The following is a 25,404-nucleotide window of genomic DNA, read 5'->3' on the forward strand; positions in this document are numbered from 1 at the left end:
ACAATTTTTGGCAAAATGGAAGTAACACGCGGCGGTCACACTTTTCGCTCTTTTCGATTTTTCGTTTCCGGCGTGTAAGTGTACAATTTTTTTGCTCCACGTTTTTCCCCTATTAAATTATCCTTATCTCATTTCCACGTGCACAGAATACTGCTGGCGAATCTTTCCCGTGTCTAACACACCAACAACAACAGCAAAATGGTACGACGAACGCAAAATTCGCACGGAAATGCACACCAACCGCATTGCTAACCCCTTCTTCTTCTTCCATTGACAGGCCAAGCGCACCAAGAAGGTTGGAATCGTTGGTAAATATGGTACCCGTTATGGTGCCTCCCTGCGTAAGATGGTCAAGAAGATGGAAATCACCCAGCACAGCAAGTACACTTGCTCCTTCTGCGGCAAGGTGAGTGCGAGCTCACGCCTTTCAACATTAGGGTGACCCAAAATTGGAGCGCCAACTGGTGGCGAATCGTTGGTGGAACGTTATCAATGGACATTTCTAAAGCAACGCCCTAGGCTGTGTCTATTCAGTGTCGAAAAATCCTCGTGGGAGAAATGTTCCTTTGATTAATTCCTTTCCAATAGAAGCACCAAACTACCAGAGTTTTCATTGATAATAACATTTTCTCTTGTATCCGCAGGACTCCATGAAGCGCGCCGTTGTTGGCATCTGGTCCTGCAAGCGCTGCAAGAGGACCGTCGCCGGTGGCGCCTGGGTGTACTCCACCACCGCCGCCGCCTCTGTGCGATCCGCCGTCCGTCGTCTGCGCGAAACCAAGGAACAGTAAACATATACGGATCATTAATGATGGAACCATCTAATTGAATGCTCCGCTATGCTAGCTCCCCTAGTTTTAATCTGACAACGCGATTTTCCTGTGGTTTGCGCCGTGCCGGTCATGTGAAAATAAAAAATGTTTTTTACTTTTAACAGTATGCGAAAGTGAGGTTCATTTCTGTGGAAAACTATGCTGAAAACAGATCCGTGTGAAAACAAATCCTGGCATTACCAGAATCCCAAGATTCCCCACTCGGTTAATCCGTTGGATGTGCTACTTCTGTGCACTTGTGATTTCAGTTCTGTGTGCAAGGTTGATAAGTTCGATTAGGAATTCTCTACAGTTTGAGATGTACTGCAACCCATGTGGCACCTAAGAGTATCTTGTTATAATCGCAGTTTCCATGATTTGCCAACTATGAGGAGCTGAACAAGTCGCATTGAATGTGTATCGCTTCTCTGCCCTTCCGGTGATAAGCTCCTTCGATGGACAACTTATAATCCCCTAGCCGAAGGTGCTATTGCCCAACAATCGCCCCTTCGCCCAGCTGGAGAAATGAAATACTGATAGGGGGGTTGTCTTAAATTTGTCATCTTTTTTATTTATAAAATTTAAAAAGTCTCTAAACAAACAAAAATAATAATTAAATGAAAAATGCATAAAAATGTTGGCTTACATTCAGTGTTGCGTTATCATTCTATTATCCGTTCGATTTGTATTCTGAGAGGTTTTACAATTGAGTAATGGGAAACCTATATTTAGCTAAATATACAAATCAACAATATAAAACATAGAGGCAGCTATAATATAGTGTAGGCCATATTTAGCGGTCACACAACATTTATAAGGACAATTTATAGGATTGTTTTCGGGAAAGGATCGTTGAACCTGCCTGTCTGTGTTGCTTTGTTGGATCGTTTTTCTGTTTTACTTTAAATGTTAATTAAAAATTGCACCGTCACCAGTTAAAATAGTTGCTATTTTGCCATATGTATATATCGTTTCTCTATAACTATGGGTTCCTCACATAATCGATTTAAAAAATAAATTTAGCTAAAAAGTTTTACTTGGCCTGCGTCTTATCGGTTTGCTGCTGTCAAGGATCTGTGGAATTTCGTTTTCGTTCATAGTCAGGTTATGCATCGTACTTTTGATTAAATACTTTTCGAAATATTTACACAATAGCTGGAGAGAGTGAGTTCTTCAATTTTGAGCAATATTTTAGCATTTAGTCGAGAGCTATTGTTGTCTGCAAAAACGTTGACTAAATCTAAATTTAATTTAGAACTTAACGTTAAACCTAGAACTAAATGCAATTTATAGTACAGTTTTGCTTGCTTTGCATATGTGTATATCATATAGGTACTACATAGATATTTTATTTAAATGTATATTTTTAATAGCTACATTAATCATATTTACATTGTTTTTGTTTAGTTGTTTAGTTCTCGTTTGAATGTAGCTTATAAATATTTTTACACTGTATTTATGATATGCGTGCAATTTTGAGAGATTTTTTTTTGTCATATATTCATTGTATAATGATTATGGTTTAGAAGCATTTTCGTGTAATTTCCATTTGTGATATGAAGAGCGCGTTATTTTGGTACAAAGCAATAGATTCTCTGATATTTTTTATAGGTGCGCGCAAAGAACAACCCATAAAGTGGCTTAAAGTTTAAATAATTAAAAAACAAAAGCGAACCGTAAATTTCTCAAGTACAATTCTAGCTAGGAATGTCGTGTGCTTGGGTTTTGATGAAGAGGGATTAGAACCTTTTCGTTTTAGTATTTGGGTTACATTATGTTCTGCTATGACACACTTGTGGCAATTGCTTGGCCTGCAATTGCTTGGGTTCAATTTATGTACTTTAAAATTATATTCTGTGAAGCACAAAACGTCAGTTAAATGCCAATTTATTGGTACTTGGTCGAAGCTAATGTAAATATACATTACAATTACATATACCTAGATAAATCGTAGAACTGCCTGCCTATATAAACACATATACATGCTCATCATGTAAATAGATATATCTGAATATATCTCACGCAATCACACACGCGCATCAAGATATTGGGAAGACATCCTGCTGCCGAAGGACTTCTCCGGCCGCATACACATTCACGCATACAGAGAGAGAGAGAGCGAGAGATATTTGCCTAGCAAGAACTTAGATTCGCTTGAACTTAGGCTACATAAATGTCAAAAAGAGGAGTCGGCTAGGATTAAACATAAATTGGAAGTTCTCAGTATAGTTAGTAGGATCTGTTGAGTTTAGTTGTAGTCGGGCGTTCCGGTGGCGGCGCCATCCAGCTAGTGAGCCTGCCACTTGAACTTGGACTCCATCAGCCACTGTTGGCCCTTTCCGTAGCTGCAGGGACGCAGCAGCGGCGTGTTGGCATCGTCCCGTGTGGCACGCTGTAAGCACTGACCCGTGTTCGTGTGCCGAATCCACTTCTCCTGCGGGGTTAAATGAAGAAGAAACAGTATGTCAATGAATGTCTAAATGATATGGCGGCATTTAATGAGAACGCACCTCCGCATCGTAGACCCACTCCTGATTGCCGCCCATGTTGTGGCATCGCACCATGTTGACCGGGCCGTTGGAACTGGATGCGTCCAGGCACAGATCGTCGGACATGATCTGCTGGCGCTTGGTGTAGGCGAACACCTGATTGCCGCCCAGGCCGTGGCAATAGCTTATGCCCACCTTCTCGTTGTACTTCCTGCCCATCGTGTCCAGGCAGGTCTCCGTTTCCGCATTTCGGATCTGTTGAGCAATTCAAAGTTATACGCGTTAAAACAAACACTTTCAACTACAGTTTGCGAATTACCTCTCCAAGATAATAGTAATCCAAAGGCATTAAGCTCTCGGGGTACACGTTCTCCAGATACCAGCGGAAACTCTTGCACTTGAGGCGATCTCGCAGTGCTTTACGATCGCTCACATCGCCAGCCGATGCCTTTCGAGCTCCTAAAGTGATTTCACAAATGGGAAAAAGAGGTAATAAAATTTACAAGTTAATTAAGAATATTCCAAATTGAAAGATAAAACATATATGCTGTGGCGAGTGTTTTGTGTTTTACGATCTAAGTGTATGTGTTTGTTAGAAAGCGGGTTAAAAATGCTCATTTTACTTAAGAATTGGTGCGTGTGATGAAAGATGGAACATATTGAGTATACCAAAAACATGCAAGTTCTTAGAACATCTAAGCAGCCCAACAATTACAAGCATATACAATTATTTAATACACAAGCAGTGCCAATTATAGTATTTACAAGATTCTCAAACTTCCAAACATATACATTAAGCTAATCACAGTTTTGTGTTAATAATTAAGATCTAAACCAAATATACATTACAAAACAAATTGTATACTTCTAGTTAGTAGTAGTTGTTTGAAGAAACAATATATAAGTTGGGTTTCTAGGACGAGGACTTTATACTTTCTAAAAACCGCTCCCACTAAATTTCAGTTTCTTTGAACCTGTGTGATTATTCCTCGCAAAAATATGCGGTTTTTGGGTGGAAATTTTGGGGACACAATGGGGACAAAAGACAAAAGGCAGCAGGTGTGTGTTTATTGGGCGTAAGAGGAACAAAACCGGAACGGAACTGAAAAATGACACAAAAACATAGAGAGAAATAAATGGGAATCGGGAACCAATAAGACAAAAAAAAAAACATACTGAAAGCAAAAGGTGTAAGGTGAAGAAAGAAAGATGTTTCGTGATTGGATTCAATTGATTGATCGGTGGGTTGCTAAATTTTTTTTTTTTTTTGATTTGTGGATTCGATTTTGGACACGGCCATGCCAAAAATCATAAATATCGATATAAATATTCATTGTGTGTGTATATAGACATTGCATAATGCAGGGCGTGCTGCTTGCTCGAGAGATATATATATATATATTGTAGTTATGTATGCAGAGATATATACGAGTATTATACGGAACAAAACACTATTTAAGAGACAGACAATAGAAACTAGACGGTGGAGAAAGAACGTGAACGTGAGAGAGAAAGTGGAGAAGCATTCTGTTGTTTTTATATTTTTTAGATTTTTAGTTTTTTTTTTTTTGTATTTTGTTTAATTTTTGTTGTTGTTGTAGTTTGTTAACCTGGATAAAAACTGTAGTAGAACTCTTTCCAGTCGTCCAGCCAAACCTCGACCAGGCGGGCATTATTGTGATTGACTATCTCCGTGGTGCCGCCGGGGAAGGTGTACGGCGTCGACTTGCGGAACACGTGACCCACACGGGAGCAGGGCGCGATCTCTAGCACGCCGCCGCACATCCACACCTGGATGCGTGGTATCGGTTTCGTATCGGGTTTCGTTTTGGGGATTATGTGTGTGGTTGTTAATTTGTTTGACAATCGGGCAGTACAATCGAGCATTTGGTGGTCAAAGAGTGGACGAGAAAGATATACACAAAGAGATATACAATAAATAGAAGCTGTTGTTATAAAACAGTTTAAGCCAAGCCTAGCTCTCTGTACTTCCAGGCCTAAGACCCTCAAGCAATTGGGAAATGAGGTCCGGGAAAGATGGTCTCAAAACTGGGCTATGGTCGGGATCAAATTAGAAACAGCGGCGCCTTAATCTCCATATTAGTTTGAGGGATTATAAGCACTTTGTATGTTCGTGTTTTCAATAACTGAATATTACCAACTGATTACTAAGATTAAAAACCGCCTGCAAAGTGCTTATCAAACCACACCAACCCTCAAGGAAACCAGAGCACAAAAAAAGCTTCAACTAAAAACTAAAGATTAGTTAGAACTTAGGCTAATGAACGAATCATCAAATATAATTACCAATTGGTCAGATACTTAAAGCATAATTAATAAGCAACAAGTTACGTGTACGTTATGCTTAGCCTAAGGTTTCAACTTGTTAATACTGCGCAACTGGATTATAAATGGATACGTTAATACCTATGCAAACGAAGTATTCAACATTAGAGTTTAGTAGATTAGGAACAAGATGATATTATATCTTGGTTAGCCGAGCTTGGTCCTTTAAGGAACAGTCATGAGAGAGAGAGCATGAGCATGAGCAAAAGGAGAACTGAGAAACTGAGTAGCTGAGTAACTGATTAACTGAGAAGAATTGTGAGAACATCGAGAAGAATTTGAGTTGAGGAAATCATAAAGGAAAACATACTAATTAGGTAATGCCAGTGCGGTTATAAGAAAGAAAGTTGATGTGTTCTGCCATCGATCTTGGGAGCTCTCTGAGTTACATGACATGTTTAAGGATAGCTAGTTATAGAATGCTGATCGTATATATAAAAGTCGGTTACACAAAATCATTAACTATACATTAGTTTTTATGCTCAAAAACATATCAGCTTGATTTGAATGTGTTGTGTGTTAGTGTTTTAGTGGGCACCTTTTTTGTTTCGAAAAGTGTGGGTTTTTTTTTTGCTCTGTCTGTTAGCGATTTAAAGCCAATTACAAAATAGATAACGAGTAATTCTTAAGGTTAGGAGTTAGATGCACGCAATTTAAAATCGACTTGTGGTTGGAATGTTATTTGACTGTTTAATTTGTTGATTGTTGTTTGTTTGTTTGTTGTTTTGCGAACCTGTGCTCATCGAATAATAGAAATCACGCCACTCGTCCAGCCAAACTTCGGCCACTCGGGCCGCATTGTGCAGCACAATTTTTGCCACGCCGCCGGGGAAGGTGTACGGCGATTTGTCACGGAACACGTGACCCACGTGGGAGCAGGGTATTATTTCTAAAATGCCGCCGCATTGCCAAATCTGCGGATTATCATCGTCACGATTGCGTTCATTGTAATGGATTGTGTGTTTTTGTGTGTGTGAGTAGAAATAAATTTGTTTCGTTGTTTTAGGTCAAAATTGAAATACTTAAAATAAATGCTTCAATAAAAGAACATAATCCTAAAGTAAATGCAAGGACTGAATTTGTTTTTTTTTTTGTTGCGGCTTGGCTTGGCAGCTAAGGAAAAACGTTTGAACAAAACAAAAGAGAGAACGGGAAATGCTATCTGCAAAATGCTTTGATATTGCCTTACACGGAACGACATCTCCAGATTCTCGCCGCCCCAAATGTCCATGCCCTCGTCGTAGGAACCAATCTCATAGAAGTAATCCTTATCGATGGAGAACAGCCCACCGGCCATCGTCGGTGTTCGCAGTGGAGCGGTCCTATCGTTATTTCGGCGCGCCATTTCTCGCGATGGCACTCGGTACCTAAAGCGGATTAAAGTGGGGTGTTATAAAAGGGATTACCATGACCAGGAAAAGGAAACTATCCGCTCACCATCGGAAGTTGAGCTTCCAGTTAAAGCCGCCCCACGTGGAATCCGAGGCGGTGATGTACTCGAATGTCTCGTCGGAAATCACATCAATAATGGGGCACACAACCGTTCGACGATTCTGCACAATCCGCGCGAGCAGCGGCTCCAGCCAGCCCTCCGTGCACTCACAATGGGCATCCAGGAAGGTGATGACCTCACCGCTCACATGCTCGGCACCCAGGAGACGTGCACGGATCAGACCGGAACGCTTCTCTGTACGCAGCACAAATGTCTTTACCGGCAGCTTGGCCACATACTCCTCCAACTGCTTGCCCAGGAAGTCTGCAAGATGAGATGCGAATGAGTTCGTGTTATCTTATCACATAATAAGCCTCTTAATTAAAGCTGTAGTATCAGTGTTTTCCACATTGTCAAGAGTGCCCGGAGCACCTTTTGTGCATACGCAACTCACCCCGTTCGCTGGCATCGTCCACCAGGATAATCTCTTTGAGGAGGGCGCGCGGCGAGCGATTAATAACACTCCACACCGTTCGCAGCAGGGTTGTCCAGGCTTCGTTATGGAAAACTATCACAATGGAAGTGGTGGGCAGCTTGGAGGCATAGTGTTTGCGGCGGCAACTGAAATCGGATAATGCTACAACCGGTTTGTACATATTTAGGCAGTCAGCTCTTACCCTTCATGTCGCACATCGGTCAGCGAGCGATTCAACGAAATCATGTCACTGGCCAACAGATTGAACTGGTTCTCCTTGAACTTCTCCTTCATGAGATCCTTCATGTCAGCGGGTATCTTAACCGGCTTGCCCATCTCGCCCGGTTTGCCCTTGGCTTCCTGCACGCTGGGCGCCAGGAACCACTTCTTTAGCACCACACTGGGATAGGTCATCGATATGCCGCCGGATGCAAAGCCTTGGCCCATGATGAGAGCACCACCGGATTCGCCGTCTAAGGACTTTTCCGTATTAATCTCATTATCATCGACCAGCTGATTGTCGTCCACCAGGCGTTCGGCATTGGGCAGCTCGACGTCGTACTCGCCGGATCGCTTGCAGCGCCATCCATCCTTGCCGATGCAGTCCGAGTAGCGGGCGATGAGCACGAAGTCGAAGATCACCCAGACCAGCGAGGTGAGCAGGACGATGCGACAGGTGTTGGAGCGCATGCGCCCGCGCATTTTGCGTGTGAAGGTCGAGAAAGTCATGATTGGCTTTGATCTCTGTTAACTATCTTTTTTTGTGTGGTTGGGCTAGACTCCTTGGTTATATGATTATTGATTATCCTCGGTTATTGCGGAACTAATGGTATGTTTTAGTTTGGGGCGGCGATCATGTTAGTACCCTGTTGATCTTTTGTTGATTTGATAAGTATATGTTGATGTGGCTCGTCGTGTGTTTAAAACGGTTGATGTTGATGTTGCAGTTGCTGTTGCTGTGCTGTAGCTAGTTTACTTTGTTATCAATCGTATCGGTATCAGACTTTTATCGCTCCCTCAAGCGTGAAATGTTAATAGTTTTGTTGTATTTGTTGTTGGCACATATGGGAGCTCCACTCGTCTCGTCTCCCTCTCTCTGGCTGTCTGTCTGTGTGTCTCCCTTGCACTCTCGCACATGCTAGCCCTCGGTTTGACCTTTGACTCCGACGTACAGTTTGTTCCTACTGCCGCATCCTCTTACTCTTAGGAAAGATCGCTAGTCCTCTGCGACGTTTTCCAGGTCCAGTTTCGCCGTGGAAAACTCATTCCCGGACCACTCTTTTTTCGCTATCTTTCTCTATCAGTTCCCTCTGGCTATGAAAAGTTACGACCTTCGCTATTATTAAACTGCAAAGAGAGGAGAAAAAAAAAATAACAATAAACACCATGATAAATCACTTCGCTATAATGAATAACGGCGGAAAAAATGAAAGTTATGATTACATATTGTTGCCGTGATATATTTTTATACGTTAATAATCAAACAAACGCTTTTTTTCGTATAAAAATATACAAATATACAGATAATTGCGCTCAATTTATTGTCGAGCTATGAATTCACTTCGCCTCTTATTTGCCCAGCAATTTATTACCAATTTGGTTAGCCACACACGTGTGCAATTGGGGCAGCTATAGATTTATTATCGTATGAGATTTAATTAATTTAAGCTTTTCATTATCAAAGTATTTGCATTAATATTTCATGTTGATAGACGGAAAAATTGCGTGATTATAAAGTGAGTATATACCTTTATCTTATAAATATGTTTGTTTATTTTACAAGAAAATCGAATATAAAGGGGGGACAAGAGCTAAATAAATACGATTTTTATTGATTCCACACGAGAAAAACATAGCAAATATATTCCATGGAAATTGCGAAAACTCTGCATCGATAAATCGCATCAAAGCTGAGCTTTCAATAACCCTTTTCCGGCTTGAATCTCTGTTTTACCGCGGAATCTCCAGCGCTTTGCACACGAAATGCCAACGGCAACTATGAGCCAGAAAAAAAGGGGAGAAAAACCGTTTTTTGTTTTTTTCTCCAAATGCCGTTTTGGCCAAAATTCCATTGACAAAGGTCATAGTCAGTCGCAGACAAAAACAACGGCAAGACAAGCAGCATCAGATCCAACAACAACTCACGCCAAATGCCAAACAAGCTGTCAGAGTGAGAGCGAGCTAGGTGCGACAGAGAGGGAGGGAGAGGCAGTACGGCAGTACTGGCCAAAAGCGCAACAACTCTTAACGGTATTTCGCCTGCTTTTGGCTTAACTCATACTCTATATAGGGGTATTACTAGAGTCAAGATGCATTTTGTGCCTTGAACAAAATTTAAAGTTTTTTATGGTTTAATTATTCATGATCTCTGATGTTTCTATTTAACATCTTAATATTATTAAATATTTTATTTTTTTTGCATTTAAATTTTTTTAAATATGTAGTGAAAATGTATAATTTGAAAGGAGGCACCTAATGCATTTATAAGACTTCTTGTTACACCTATGTATAATGTAGCCACTGCATTTAGATATTTCGAGAGCATAGTAAGGCGCCACACCTTCACTTAGAGTACTTCTATGTTCGCCGTTCGAATTCCTTTAGTTTTTTGCATCCTGCAGTTTTTTGCACACATTACGTGCCTTTGAATCATTCATAAGGCAGGCGACGTCAACCTCGTTGAGCGGCAAACTAGACAAGACTGCGGGTCTGGGAAATAGTAGGTAGTAGGAAAAACCCACCAACCGCTGCCACTTGGCAAGGCAGCCTTGGGGGGCAGATGGAGCTGGAGATGCAGATGCAGATGGAGATGGCGATGGAGATGGGGATGCGGATGTGCAGAAGTGGGTGGCTTGGGCAGGGGCAACACTCTGCTTAAATATGCAGTTGCATGTGCAGCAGGAACCCAGAAGAGGCAAACTTCAGTGGCGCTCACTGGAGTGCCCTTTCAGCCATGTCAGGCCATCAATAATACATTTGATAACAAGGAGACGTAAAAAATAAATTTCAGTTTTTACAATTATCCAACGTCACTTGACACAGCGCGCTCAAAACCCATTTTAGTAATGGGTGTGCATTTTTAAGTAATTAATAATTCAGAGCAGATTTGAAAAAACTCCAAATTGAAAGGTAATGTCATGAAGTTTTCAATGCCCCGAAAACTTTATGACAACCCAATGCGATTTCATATTTGATGAATGGTGGACAAAAACTTGCACAATTTATAAAGCTTTTCAAAAAGTGACCAGCAAAAAATGAGGGGCTTAGAATAGCAGAATAAAATCATGACAGGGTATTAAAAAACCATTATTAAGAGGCTGTCAAAAGGGCTTTCGGCTGGACTTGTTTGGTATTTGTAGCATTTAAATTAATCAAATTGTAAACGGGTCTGTTTTCACGGTTGTTTATGCTGCTGCCACTCATTTGCATGCATATTCCACTACGGAAAATTCAATTTCAATTATGTCAAATGAAAACATTTTACAATTTCAGCATTCTGCTTGAAAAGCGCATAATTGGTCTGGCAAAATGTTGAAATTCAATTAACCCCACCATATCACTGAAATCCCAATGTTTCGGTTTGTGTTTGGGTTTGTTGGGCATAAATAAAAATAAAAGTGGGCTGTGATGTGCGACTGTCGAAGTCACGCTTTGTGAACTGCTAATTGACAGGTAATCAGCTTCAGTGATGAAAACACCAGCGAAAGCAAACAAATATTTTTCACATAAATTGTGGTATGGGCGAAAAAAAAAGAGTTAAATTCCAATGCGAATTAATCAGTGCTATTAACACTTTGCCATCAACGCTGCTCAAGAATTAATTGAACAATCTGATAAGTACTTTTATTAAATCTACGTAAAAATCCAATCATAAGCCAATTCAAAGCAATTGAAATTATGAGCGATTGGCAAGCTGTTGGAAAAATCAACAAGCGCTGAGAACATCAAGTGCGAACATTGCCTATAAAATTAGTTAGTATTTAATGAAAAAAATAGTTAAATCAGGTTTTGCAACGATGAATGCTCGCTAAAACAATAATCCAACTTTTGCAATCTGATAATAGCTTCAAATTGCATTTTCTTTCGCTGGAAAGCTCTTGACTCACTGTTGGGTTGAGTTGAGTTGAGTTGCTGTGCCGACAGCAATTGATGATTTATGTATGTACGACAATCAACTTCAATTGTTGCCGACTTCTCTGAACTTGAGTGCTGATTTCTGTCCCCCTTTCTGATTTCCGATACCAATGGGTGGTGTTGGTTGCTTGTGGGTGGTGGTGGGTGGCTCTGCAGATAACGATTGAATGTTTGTCAGTTGGCTGCGTGAAGTTTTGCCTTTGCTTTGGCTTTACTTTGCTTTGCACTGCAGCAGCAGCAGCAGCAGCTCAAATTCTTCTTTTGTAATTTAATTTTGCTCGATTTTAATTAAAATGGAGCTCGAGCTCAGCGGTGCGCAAAAATTCACAGCACGTAACATTGAAAAACTGTCAAACTGCCATAAATTGAAATATTCCCGTGCTTACCCCCTGCCCCCACCCAACCTCCTTCAGACTCTCCTCTTCAAGTTGGCCCCTCTTGGACTTTATCTTGGCCGGGGCCACAAAGCGGAAGCTAGCATTTTTTACAACAGCTAAATAATAAAAAAAAAAAAAAGTGAAAAAATGGGAGTGGGCGCCTGCTGAAAGCTTTTCAAGCTGCGCTGTGTTTATTGCCACTGATAAGGCGGCGGGGAGGGCGGAAAGGGGCGTGGCAGGCCATCTACGTACAGTAGTGGCTCGGAAATGTGCGAAACTTTTCGGCTTCGAGGCGTTTTTAATTTGACAAAACTTTTCGTTTTATGCGACTGAATTTTCGTAAACGAGTTATAAGTTTGGCAAAACATATTCCAAATTAGGCGAAAATTGCATTAGAAGATAAAACAATATTCGAAATAATTTTAGATCCAAGTTTTTTTGAGAGCTCAGCTTTAAGTTCTCAGTTCTAAGGAAAAATCTCGTTAATTATTAACTATTATTATTAATCTTCTGTATAATTGTAAGCATCGTTAGACAGCAGAGTTGTGTAGCGACTATTTGCAGCCACTGTAGATGAGCTTGTAAGCCCGTTTCAACTGCACTTGGGCCCGAAAACACTTAGCACGCTTGTTGAGTGTGTGGCGCGCACTTAAAAAAGCGCACAGCAATTAATTTGATGAAAATCTGTGTCAGCTCTTGCAAGAATTTCTGAAACGCGAGGCGGAAGCGATGTGAAGTGCAGATAGTGCATAATGTTAACAGATCGAAACTGTTTGAAGCTGACAATGTGTGCTGCTGCCATCACTTATTTATAACCACCCTTTTGGGGGAAAATCTGTACTGGCAGCAGCCAGGCAATCAATTCATAGTTACATATTTTTTAATGAATTGCTGTAGCTGCTGTGTTGGCAGTTGTGTTGGCAGTTGTGTTGGCGAAGGTCGTGTCCCGGCGATGACAAACACGAAAAACCGACAAACAATCAAAAAGAGCAGCCAAGCCAATAAACGGGGGCAACAACTGTTGTGACAACGCTTACAAAATGAAATTGTAACACAAAATGCAATTAAGAGTGCAAAAAAAAAAAAAAGAAAACAATTAAAAAGGGGTAAATGGCAAGCAATCCAGTAGCAGGAAAATAAAAACAAAGGCGCACAGTGAGTGAAAACAATTTGGAAAACGTATGCAATTAAATGCAATTAATGAAATTGTACAATTAAGCGAGTAGTTTGCTGACCCGCTGATGACCATTTGCCGTCGAACTGGTTGCTATTCCATGGCTCCCCACATCTGGTTAGCATTTGCATACAATCCAAACGGAAAATTAAACCAATTTGTAACTTGTTCGCACATAAATCTGGCTATCGTGTAGTTGAACTGAATGAGAAATGTACATATCGATATGATTTTCCTATAAATAAACTGTTTCCTAAACTCCTGATAACTCAATTTCAAAGCAAACCAACCGAAATTAGGTTGCCATATGTCAAAGCATAGTAAGTTGACTAATAGACGTGTGTTTTAAAGGCTACCACTTGACTTTCAGAGGCTTGAGTGCCATAAATTCATCATCCGAATGCTCCAGCATGCTCCCCACATATAAATCATCCGATTTTAAGTTTGCCATAATTAAGTACACTCGTTTCGCGCGCACTTCAACAACAAGTCGCGCCGAGTTGAAATAAAAAATTCCACATCAATTTCGAGAGTGTTGTTTTTATTTTTTGTTCGCCGTGAGGATGAGGATAATACTTGTTGTAGGTGTCTGGGGGCCCTGCACTCGGCACTTTAATGATCTGTGGCCAACTGCCAGAAATGCTGGGGAGTTTGGGGGAGCTCTGGACTTCTGCAGTTCTGGAGCAGTGGAACTCCGGCTGCCTGATGTGAAAGGCGCGTAATTTATATTGCACACAAATAAAATTTATTTCGGTTTCATGCTGGCATGCGGCGAGAAGCCCAGTAAATTCGGGGGAATGATACAAATTAGCGCTATAAATACGCCCCACACACACACACACACCAAACTCAGGTTCCACAACTCACAATCCACAGGCCGCTCGCCGTTTTGAAGTCATAAAAACAAATGCGATGCCAAGTCCGTCCGGCAGGTTAATGAACTAAGACGCCGGCGACTTTGGCGATGACGATGACAACGCCTAACAATTTCAGCTAATAAAATGCTAATTTTCCCCCCCTTCCAACAGTTGATACTGTCCAACTTCGCCAGCTCGAAAAATAGTTAACTTTTTTTGGAGAAATTATAAAAATAAGTGGGTACAGGTTCCCTTGGTTATTTATACTTAGTAGCATGGAAAGTTATTACGAAACTAAGGCTATAACATATATAAATCATACATTTATAGCAATAAAGAGAAGTTCTTTAGTCACAAAGCTGCATTTGGTACATGTCTGGGAAGCCTTACTGTAGTGAATGATAAAATCCGGTCGTGTTCAGAGAAATGGGAATAGCAATTAAAAGAGTCCCCAAAGAGGTGCGTCAAAGGGGTTTCGTCTGGGGATCGTTACTAACCAAGTGTGAAACAACAGGCTTTGGAAAAATTTGGCATACATATTTAACTAACATTTCACCTGCTTAAATACTCTTACTTGTTTTGCAGTTGTCTGGCATGTTGAAGGGATTGAATAAATGTAATTTAACCCAGTTAACAAAGCGAACAATGCAATGCAAACTGAAGTAAGCAAATACATTTTAATAACACAAATGTAATTCGTTTGATTGCTCTTTGGTAGGCATCATTCAACGCAAATCGACAAAGCCATAACAATTTGCTTTGAAGATGGGATTTTTCCGACGACTAAAGAGAAAATGAATGACAACAAATTAAGTAGGCATTTTCGAGAGGAAACCCGAGAAAAACCTGTGTCGCCAAACGAAGAGAAATGTGTCGAAATACGAGAATTGACATCTGAATAATGTATCTGTGTGTATGGGGAGGGGAAAGGGAGGGAATGGGGTGGGGGGATGGTTACATTATCATCATCATTATCATTTGCAACCATCAAGTGTTCTGCAGGCTCATAAAGCGGATTTTGCGCTAATTTCTCGTTCTTTCTTCTCGTAAAATCTTTTGGCACACGAAACAGAAATGAATTCATGACTCGCATTTTAATTAAAAGTAAATAGAAAGAGACAAAAACTGGGCAATGGAGAAGGACAACAAATCGGAGCTTTACGTTTGGCATGTGTACACAGTGAAAAATTTAAGTTCAAGCTTTTTGATATTTAAGTTATATCTTTAAAAAAAGATTAAAGTTAGGTGAAAAAGAATTTCTGTGTATCGCGCAGAATGGAGAGTGGCATGAAGACAAAAGATTCCACTGTGTTAAATGTAGCAGAAGAGGATAAGAAGGGGGCGGGGGGGCGTTTAGAAAGCAGAAATATGCTAAGCGACCCAGCGTTTGCATAGCAATTGCTCATTTACAGTACTCGAGTTCTTCTTCTGCGGCGTTTTTTATTTAAAACAAACTTTGTGTTTTCTTTTTGTTATACCACTTTCCTGCAATTTGTAAAACTTTGCACGAAAACGCGGAGCAGGCTAGTAAAAAAAGCAGAAAAAATACAAAAAAGTAGCCTGCACATAAAGGGCGAGACAAATAAGTGGAGCAAGCGAAAAGTTTTTCGAGGTTTGACATTTGGCACAATGGTAATTCTATTTGGACCATCATTGGGTGGGCTTGAACTCGGGGACCCGACAATAAAACCATCCCCTCCCACTCCTCCCCCTTCCCTCTTTTGCGCTGGACCCGCATCATTAATTTGCTTTTGTTTCGCTTTGTTCTGCCTCTAATTATGGCCAGCAGCTTTGTTTGTGCGATTAAGCCAATTATGCATCGAGAAAGGTTGACTTAATTAAATGGGAATATAATTACAGTTTCCAGAAATTTGAAAATTCGGCTGCTACGTTTGTGCCGATTTTATTTTTAGCTGGAATGCGAACTAGTTTAAGAGAGATCCGTTGAGAAATGGCTCAAATTGAAGTTTAGATTTATGTAAGATTAGTAGAAATCTTCCCGGTAATTCGATTTGCACAAAATAAAATCTCATGCGGACATGAAGCAAATGAATTCGCAGACTAGCACAAATCCAATGCATTTCAATTTTAGATTCACAAATCCAATTCAATCAGTCAAACTAGTTTCACCAAATGAAATCAAAGCAGGTCAGTGAGTTTTCAAATAAAAGCCCCCAATCCCACGCTTATCTCGAAAACCAATCACGCATGAACGCACTCGGAACTAGGAGATGTGCAGGGGGCGGCGGCTAAAAGGGGGCGTGGACGTGCTTGGACTCTCTTGCGGTTTTTTCGACCATCGTTACACCCTACCACCATTCCCTACGGCTTTTTTGGCGTACTACTTCCTTCCCAGACACATGCTCGCCACACAGGCCAATCTCTCGTTGTCCCATTAAAATGTTATTTCCTTATTATTGCCCCGACTTAATCGTCTTCCTTGCCGGCAGCCTGTTTTCCTTTCTTCTCCCTTCGATTCTTCCGCTTTTCCCCCACTTTCCCACTTTTATTGCACTCTCCTCTCGGCTTACCGCACATATGCACAATTGTGTTCAATAAAATAGCAATTTATATTTTATGTCTTGATTTTGAACTACTGCTTTACAAAATTTCCCTAGGTGACTTATTATACAGCTCCCAGCTATTGTAAAAAATCAAATATTTGATATACGAGTATAAGCCGTAAAAGTGTTCACCTGAAGTTGTTAGCACACCTTGTGATGACACACAAGAAGATAAGATTGCATACATGTTTACCAACGCAAAGAAATCATAAAGCTTTCAGTTACATTGCGTCCTTGTTTAAATATCACTTCTCAGTGTTTGCAAAGACGTTATTGCTATTTGCTTGACCAGCGCTGTAGCGAAATATGAGTGACTGACGGACTTTATTCCCCATTTCCATTTCGCTCCTCGTTTTCATGTGATGCGTGTCCATGACAATGGAATACAAATTTCTATGGCACACATTTGCTTATTTCAACTCTCTTGGATTTTTATTTAATTTTCTTTTTTTTTTTTTTTGTATGGAACGGGAGCTTACACAACCTCATAATCTTCAAGCGGGCGCCACCACAACAAACTAATGCAAAGTGCCAGCGCCACACTGTGCCAAAGAATTTCTGAGTCATCGTGCGGCATTGTGATTGTAATGGGGCAGCATCTGCAGATTTAAATTTCAATCTAGACAAGGGACTTTAAATGATAGTGCTGTGGCATATTCAAACAATATATAAGAACAACAACTTGGCAACTATAGAACGTTTCAAAATTCATCACTTCGCATTGAGACAACTTTATGTGGAAATTCATCGGGCTCAAAGCGGCTGGTTATAACTTATTTGTGGTGTGGGGAACATGAGAGCAAAACACAAAAGTTTCTCCACAAGTGTGCGCAAATAATAAAGTTATTTGGCAACTATTTACCCAATAATATAAATGAGTGAGGAGGGAAAAAACAGACAAATTCAATGCCCTTAAAGTGGCTTAAAAAAGTAGCTCTTTACTTACAATAATTTAAAAGAAATTATTACTTAAAACTGACAGCTGTTTTCATTTGTTCTGCGGTATTATCCATGCGAATTAATTAAAAAACCTGTAAGTGATTCATATTTCTGAAAATATTTGCATTATTCCTGCATAATTTAAATTGAATGAGTTTTTATGGGGAAGAAGCCTTAATTTTTGCAAGCCATTGTTTCTGGCTTTGTTTCAGTACTTGGTTATGTTTCATCAGCTTATCGGTTATGCAAATGATGGTAGTATTGGGTTTCCATTTCCCAGTTTCCATTTCGCAGTCCAAATTGATGGGAAATGAGACACAGACGGACGGATCGACGAGCATGTGGCAAGTGCCATTGAGCTAATTAAAACACCTTGCGTAACTGGCGTTCAATGCCGCTTAACTGGGTGACATGGCAATTAACTAGATGGTTACCATTACCATTGTTCCGGGACACGTGAGTCTTGGCATCCCAAATGCTGGCGATAGGTGATAGGGTGGTGATGGAGTGGAGTGCTAAATTATGTTAGGTAAATGTTGTTGCGCCGCTATCGGGTGTTCCTTAGCATGCGAGTGCCTCAGATAGCAGAACATTCTTTCCGGTTACTTTTCATGCACTAATAGTTGATCAGAATTTATGGGGCCACCATACCAAAGCAACCACCCACACACCAACCCACCAACCCACTCGAACACCCAACCACCCACTAGTTTGCATTGCGCCCAGCGGAGCTGCGTTTTCCAACCTTGGTGAAAATGCTGTGCTGGCTGCTGTTGCATGGAAGCTTTGTTGTTTATGCAGCCATTGTTGCTGACGCGTTTCGCTGCTCAGCGTTGTCAACCTGGCCAATTTCCAGACCAATCTCCAGACCAATAATGCCAAGGGGCGGATGTGGCAAGAACAATACCCATTTTGTGGGCAACCACAAGTCAGTTTCATTTTCATGACTAATCAATGCTATAAAGCTGCTGTATCTAAGCTACTTTTTAATTAAAGAAATTATATTTTATATGAAATTTTATTTCAACACCCTTGCCTACACTTCTGTTACTTAACCCTTAGTGTGATTCCAGTAGACTAACGCATACCCCGTATTCTGTTAACGGTCACCACTCTTACAGGGAAAACAGAAACTGGACAGTTTTTTATTAGCCACCGTTGTTTTAAATTGGCATTACTAGCGGTGGTGCTGCTTCGTTGCTTGGCGCGCTCCACTACGATTTGGTTAGGTTTTAGCGGGGTTTTTAGTTGGAGATTGGAGATGGGAGATTGGGTAGGGGGGTGCGCTGTTTGGTGGGGCTTTGTCAAGTTCGACCCTGGGGGCATGGCTCATAAATTTCCTGCTGCTATTGCTGTATGAAATATATGCAGCATAATTGAATTGCGTCTGTGTGGGTGCAGTGCGCTGTGTGTACTGTTAATTTCTAATTTATGCTCATAAATAACCAAGGCATTTTCATTAGACAACATTGGGAAAAGAATGAACGGAGAAAAAATGCAAACTTTCGGTCGAAAGAAATGGAGAACAAAATGCCGAGGTAAAAATGAATGCAATGGTTTCATTTCATAGAGATTCAAGCCATTTCAGTTTACTTACAAGCAATTTAAACAAATATAAGGTACTTTTTCTTTAGAAGATAGGAAAAGCAAAATACCAGGAATACCTGCCCTTCGAGCACTAAAAAAGTGTAATTCATACCATGTTGGAAGCACAGAAAAGTGCGATAACAAAAGAATTTTTCTTCTCGACCTCCGGCTTATAAACAATTTTACTCAGCTTATAAGCCGAAAATAGAAATAAAAGTCTTACAGTTTCAGAATAGAATCCGTTTCTGGTGTTAAATGCCGCGTAATCACTTTCGGAAGCCCATAAAAGGCCAAATAAACCAACTAAACTGAAAAAAAACAAAAAAAAAAAACGTGAGGGAGTCAGTTGGAGTGCGAAAGCTGTGCAAATAAACGTAGTCAGCTACGTCAGCTGGGCTTTAATGTGTATGCTGTGACATTCGAAACAGCAGCAGCTCGAAAAACGGGCAAGACAGAAATGATATTGGCAGAGAAAAAAAAAAACCGAAAAAAACAAAAGAAATAAGGCCAATGATGCTTGTAATTGTAGCTCCAGTTGGCCCCCAACTCTTGTTGGTTTTGCAACTGCTGTGCTATGCTGTGCTATGCTGTGTGTGTGTTTTCCACACGATTTTAGCCCCTTTCCCAGCTCTTTTCAACTGCTCTCGGCCATGGCGGCCAATTGCAATTTCAAGGCTGCAGCTCCAGCTCGAGTACTCCGTCTTCTTGGCCACCACACCACTCCACACCGCATCACGTCGGATCGCATCGCATCGCATCGCATCCATCGCCCACATGCGCAAACAAGTCTTAAAAACTCATTAACGTTTAATAATGTGAAAAGCGAGTTGCCGCCGGCTGCACAGTTGGCCACTGACTGTCACCACGTTTGTGGCACGCAGAAAAATGAAGCTACCTTCCTACCACTTCATTTCAAATCGGAGCTACTTCTGGTTTTAGGCTTAGAAAGCCCAACAAAACACTAATTAACATTGTAGCACCCAACAACTTGGCAGACACGTTTATAAAAATCTTACTCCACACTCTAATGAAAGTACAAATGTTATCTATACTTGAGATTCGCATTTCTCGCGGTGCAGACATGCGATGCTTACTGTCCTCGATGGACACTTGCTGCACTCAATCAAGCTGGACGCCCCGAAGAGGGTTGATATAGGATGCACTGCGAATGGCAGGGGGCTAAAACCCGGGATGAGTTGTCTTCATTTTGCCATGAATGGCAGCTGGCAACTGCAACAGACCGACCAGCCATAAAAGTTGACAGCGGCAACAGCGTTTTTTTTTTTGCGTGCTTTAGGTCGAGAAAGTGATAACAGAAAATAGAAAATTCAATGCCAGCATTAGCTAATGGACTTTAACATAGGTAGATAGTAAATGCATGATAAATATCTTTGCATATCTTATTAAAGAGGAGTCACAACAAATAGTGAGCTACCATAATCGATGCTGGAATATCAAGTTGTCGCTAATTTTCCCTCAAAAAAGTGCTCCAATTAACAGCTTCCAAAGGCAGGCTGTTCTATAACCCAGATATCTAGCCTATATTGCCCCATTCCATCGAAATCATGATCATGAGCAGGAAACTGTGTCTGAGACCACGGCATTTTGTCATTTCATCGGCGGCGGGCAGCTTTATCACTTCTTGGTACAAAAAAGACAAAAACCGCATGACAGTGCTATAAAAACACAGCTTCATCCTAGACAATTACGATAGAGTAAAACCCGCTTTACTACGGGGAAATCTTTTCTTGTACAGCATCTGCAGCTTCTTCATTGTACGCTGCCAGCCATAACTGTAGTTGCAGGTGTGTGGGTAAATGTACTCGATGTTGCTGTAGTTTCGGTGTTTGCTCGGGGGAATTTACGGAGCGTTGATGGCTTTCTCCTCTAAGACTCGATTTTATGTGAAATGGTGAAGAGGAGAGGGGGGCAAGGCAGCGAAGGGGAATGGATAACATAGTGCTCCAACTAAGCTTGTACTGGAAATGGAAGTGGAAGTGGAGATGGGGATGGGGATGGAGAGGTGACCGACAAGAGAACGGGGAGATGATCTCTAGGCCATTAGGAGGGGCCAGTAGCAAAAAAGTTTTCGTTTATTAGTGGCATGGGCCAATTTTATAGCTTCATTTGCACACAACCACTGCTGCAGAGGCCGAGGTCAGGTTGCTATAATTTAGGGGGCAGCTGGGCGAACAGTGGGCGTGGCTCGCCAGGTGCAAGGTGGATCGCCACTCTTTCAAACGGAACGGTAGCCAAAAAACCTTCAACCGGAAACCCTTAATTTAAGCTTAAACTGAAGAAGCCTTTATTAAATATGCTTTATTAAATGCTTTTTCTCGTAAATTTGTTTATTTTATTTAGAAGATAAGGCTAGTCAGATTCAAGTGAAATCAGCAAGAAAGCTAAATAAATACAAGTATCTGCAACTTCCGACAAACTTTTTTTTTTTGTTTTGGAATTTTCTCTTACTTTAGTTTTAAAACATGATTTATTGAGATTAAATACTATCTACAATTCGCACTGATACAATCACGTTTTAGTTTAGACAGCAACTATGGAGTAATCGTATAGATAAGACCGAGTGAGTAATATCTTAAAGAATTTAGCCATAGCACCAATTTCCGCAATCAGTATAATTTGTAGGAACTGCTTCCGCGAAATCTTTCCCACAATCAATGTTTTTTTTTGTGTCTTCATGCCATTGGCTTCACCCAACGAAAAGTCACGACCCAAATGAGCAGTATTTTCCACTGATACGGCGGTCACTATTATCATTACACTGCGGCCGATAAGTACGTGACCCATTGTCATTTAGTCATTAGCTGTGGGCATTAATTGCAGGTGGAAAACGGCGACCTTAATGCATTCGGTTCCACAGTGCGTTTGATAAAAAGAAATGCATTTGCAATGGTCAGAAAGGAGCGGGAAAAACATTCAAGATTATCTGACTCGACTAGAAGATATCCGCTAATTAAGGTTCTAAGAAACTTAAATTTCCATTATACAGATTTATTTATAGAAATTTCTATAAAGACAAGGTCTTATAAGTGCTGCTTCTGATAAGAAGTAAACATATTTATATGCGCTATAGTATAAGACTGGAATTTGTTTGCAAATACTATATACCCTATTTGGAACTTGGAAATTTAACGGGTATTAAGCAGGAAAACTGCATTTAACCAGAAAAACAAGAAGAGGAATCTTCAGCGGATTTTATTTACACGAACCGGTTTAATTGGCTCGACCTCCAATCAGAATCAAGTTCACGAACGCACTGGCATTAAGAGTCCAATAAGTAAGTGCAATGGGGGAAATACAGATGGAAACAGATGAAAAGTCGCGTTGAAAATCGCTTACCCAAAGTGAAAATCTCTGGAAGCTGCTGGATGAAAGGATGTGGGAAGAGAACAACAGAAACGTAGCAGGATTAACGCGAATTTTTTTTCTCTTTTTGTTTGATAGTGTGTGTATGTGGCGAATTAAAGTGACCAACAAAAACAGACACACATACACACGGCAGGCCGCTCACTAACTAACACACACACAATCGTACGCACCGAGAGAGAGCGAAAGAGATGGAAGGAGCGAGGGGAGATTCGGAAATTGAACACGTTTGCCGCGATTCCGATTTCGAGTCCGGCGGAGAGCGTAGTAACGCCCCTAAATTGTGGGCGACCCGGTTTATTTACACGTCCGTATGCCTGAATTACTTACATACGTATATATGTGTGTATTATGGACCGCGCCTGCTGCACTTTCTACTACTACCACTCCAACTCTCTGTTGCGTACGCGCGTGTATGTGTGTGTTTATGTGTGCGTATCAAGTGCACACGTATGCAACTGCCTGGCCGTGTGGGTGTTTCAAATTTGATTTTTTTATCCGGAAAAAATTGCATTAAACTACTCACACTTGCACTGCACAAGCACTGTTAACTCTCTTTTGATTAATAATTAATTCATGCGCGACGCGACATATTCTCGTATCGGAGCAAAAAATTACGAAGAAGAGAGCGTTGCGGGTTGCTTAAATAGATTTTTCATGTTTTCAGAGTGACCAGGTGCGACGTGCTGGAAAATAAAACTTCAGAGGGACCAAGGTGCATTACACTATCGTGCATACTATCGATAGTTGCAATAAGACTGTTAAGAAACCATATTTTAAAATTGCTTTCCAATAATGTTTTTAAGTGGCTTTATAGTATTTGTAACCCTTTCGTATTTTTATTTCACAAACTCCTTTACGAATTCATTCCACAAAGTATCTAATGAAAGAGGTTATTGGTTTATTTTTTAATACATTTTAAAACATTATTTTGCGTTGGCAAATATCCGTAGAATTCGCCGATTTTTTTTACACAATTAGCATTTTTTTAGTACAAGAGTATTTAAGAACTGCGCGCTAATTTTTTAAGTTCATGAAAATAACGGTATTATTTAGTACAACAGTCGCTGAATAGTCGGCTTGCACAAAACTATAAACATTGAGTTATCGATTGCAAAACAAATTTGCTTGCAATGCCCCTGGTCACACCTGCCACCCTAAAAAAAAAACTTACAAAAACGGCGATTAATTCAGCGCTGAAAATCATACGCCTCGCGTCTATCCGCGTCGCAATGCACAGTCGTAGCTTGCTGCCGGATCCGGCTGTCTATCAGCCGGATACCCTGGACCTAAACACGGATGGAAAGGCCGCGGATTACTGGTTCAACTGCTTTCGCGACATGGTGGCCAAGTTCGCGAAGGTGGCGGCCAAGTCGCAGGAGGAGGATCACACGGCCACCCAGAGGGCGGAGCAGTTCCAGGCGGCGTATCTGGAGCGGCTGGAGGAGCACCAGCGGAATGTTCCAGTTAACAAGGGCAAGGTGGTTCTGGGCACCAGTGAGCTTCTCAAGCTAAACGAAACCCTGTTGCGCCGCTACGGATTTGCGGATCCCTGGCTCAGACAAAAGAAGCTGGAGAATGCCTCGGCTGTGGCCCGTTTGAAGCAGCGCCTCCAGGAATTGGATGCCCTGGAGGATGAGGACACCAGGTGGACAGAGCTGGTACGCGGTGTCCTCGCCGGCAACATGTTTGACTGGGGTGCACAGGCCATATCTAACATCCTGGAGCAGGATAGCAATTTCGGACTTCATTCAGCCCTGGAACGTATTGAGAAGCGACCATGGCTGCTGGACAACCTGGACAACTGGTTGAATCGCCTCAAGGGCGAGCCCCACAAGTGCGCCGTGGTCTTTGTAGACAACAGCGGCGTGGATGTAGTCCTGGGAGTGCTACCCTTTGTCCGAGGACTCCTGAAACGAGGCACCAAGGTGCTGCTCTGTGCCAACAGTGAACCTGCTCTTAATGATGTGACCAGCGAGGAGCTAAGATCCTTGCTGGACGACTGCTCGCGGGAGTGTGAGGTCCTGGGGCAGGCCTGGTCAAAGGGACAACTACTGGTCTATGCAAATGGACAGACTGGTCCCTGCCTGGATATGCGCACTCTGCCCAAGGAGCTGTGCGACGCCATCGCTGCCAATGAGACTGACCTGCTTGTGATCGAGGGCATGGGACGCGCCCTGCACACAAATCTGAATGCCCGCTTCGGCTGCGAGACCCTCAAGCTGGCCGTGATTAAAAACAAATGGCTGGCCAAGTACCTGGGCGGCGAGAACATGTTCGCCGTCGTCTGCAAGTTCGAAGCGGCTGCGCCCAGCTAGTCCAGGAGTCACCACGTTCATTGTTATTCCTTGTTGATAAACAAACAATATCCTCGGTCCTTGTTCAGTTCGAAATTATTGTTATAGTCCACAGAACTGCTGCCACTAACCACAACCCACAAACCAATCCCATCCCTCGATCTACCGATGAGATTCATATGTGTATAAATGTAATCTTAATGCAAGTGCTTTCGTGGTCACCTTACCCATATAACCGCAAAAACTTTTAATAATTAAAAACAAGAATATATAATAACAAAGCCTTTTGTTTATCATGACGGCGGTTTATTATCGGTCATGGTTATATGGACTGCAATTTTGATAAGCGCCCAATGGTGTGGATTACCAGCTGATAAAGCCCACCGTTCGCTTCCAACTGGCATTTCATCAGGACGGAGGGCTCACCTAGACATTTCCCACCATAAAACTTGGATACTGTCTGCTTTATTTACATATAGTCTGCCTTTTTTTGCGGCCTGCGCTGCGTGCTCATTCTTACGGTTGACTATCTCATTT

The 25,404-nt window shown here is 41.4% G+C and overlaps 3 protein-coding genes across 6 annotated transcripts; 2 read left to right on the forward strand and 1 right to left on the reverse strand.

Annotated features, from left to right (window-relative positions):
• Positions 1–55: 55 nt before the first annotated feature.
• Positions 56–939, forward strand: LOC120444383 (60S ribosomal protein L37a). The gene is made up of 4 exons (XM_039623993.1): positions 56–74; positions 147–201; positions 278–406; positions 645–939. Exons 2-4 carry the CDS (start codon positions 199–201, stop codon positions 789–791), a joined length of 279 nt encoding a protein of 92 aa, XP_039479927.1. The 5' UTR covers positions 56–74; positions 147–198; the 3' UTR covers positions 792–939.
• A 418-nt stretch (positions 940–1,357) lies between these two features.
• LOC120444364 (polypeptide N-acetylgalactosaminyltransferase 5) lies at positions 1,358–23,241 on the reverse strand. 4 transcript variants are annotated; one of them, XM_039623982.2, is made up of 10 exons: positions 23,097–23,231; positions 22,544–22,565; positions 7,757–8,901; positions 7,534–7,700; positions 7,085–7,403; positions 6,837–7,014; positions 4,912–5,092; positions 3,621–3,760; positions 3,323–3,556; positions 1,358–3,246 (listed from the first exon to the last, which is right to left on the reverse strand). In XM_039623982.2, the coding sequence occupies exons 3-10, from the start codon at positions 8,281–8,283 to the stop codon at positions 3,100–3,102; spliced, it is 1,893 nt and encodes a 630-aa protein (XP_039479916.1). In that variant the 5' UTR covers positions 8,284–8,901; positions 22,544–22,565; positions 23,097–23,231; the 3' UTR covers positions 1,358–3,099. The 4 variants fall into 4 exon arrangements, with proteins under 4 accessions (XP_039479916.1, XP_039479888.1, XP_039479908.1 ...); XM_039623954.2 differs by lacking the exon at positions 4,912–5,092 and adding an exon at positions 6,381–6,561 and having other exon boundaries at positions 23,097–23,230; XM_039623974.2 differs by lacking the exon at positions 4,912–5,092 and adding an exon at positions 6,381–6,561 and having other exon boundaries at positions 22,544–22,568; positions 23,097–23,217.
• Positions 23,242–23,691: 450 nt separating this feature from the next.
• On the forward strand, positions 23,692–25,144 carry LOC120458435 (4'-phosphopantetheine phosphatase). Its single transcript, XM_039646078.1, has one exon. It carries the CDS (start codon positions 23,704–23,706, stop codon positions 24,886–24,888), a length of 1,185 nt encoding a protein of 394 aa, XP_039502012.1. The 5' UTR covers positions 23,692–23,703; the 3' UTR covers positions 24,889–25,144.
• The last annotated feature ends 260 nt before the right edge of the window (positions 25,145–25,404 follow it).

This window comes from Drosophila santomea, chromosome 2L, assembly GCF_016746245.2.
Source record: "Drosophila santomea strain STO CAGO 1482 chromosome 2L, Prin_Dsan_1.1, whole genome shotgun sequence".
NCBI classification, from domain to species: Eukaryota; Metazoa; Arthropoda; class Insecta; order Diptera; family Drosophilidae; genus Drosophila; species Drosophila santomea.

Coding starts and splice junctions, on each gene's coding strand:
- LOC120444383 (XM_039623993.1), top strand. Junction 407..644: donor CTTGCTCCTTCTGCGGCAAG/GTGAGTGCGAGC, acceptor TTGTATCCGCAG/GACTCCATGAAGCGCGCCGT.
- LOC120444364 (XM_039623964.2), bottom strand. CDS start 8,283: ATGACTTTCTCGACCTTCACACGCAAAATGCGCGGGCGCATGCGCTCC. Junction 3,761..6,380: donor CTATTATTCGATGAGCACAG/GTTCGCAAAACA, acceptor AAATCACTTTAG/GAGCTCGAAAGGCATCGGCT. Junction 3,557..3,620: donor ATTACTATTATCTTGGAGAG/GTAATTCGCAAA, acceptor ATTGCTCAACAG/ATCCGAAATGCGGAAACGGA.
- LOC120458435 (XM_039646078.1), top strand. CDS start 23,704: ATGCCCCTGGTCACACCTGCCACCCTAAAAAAAAAACTTACAAAAACG.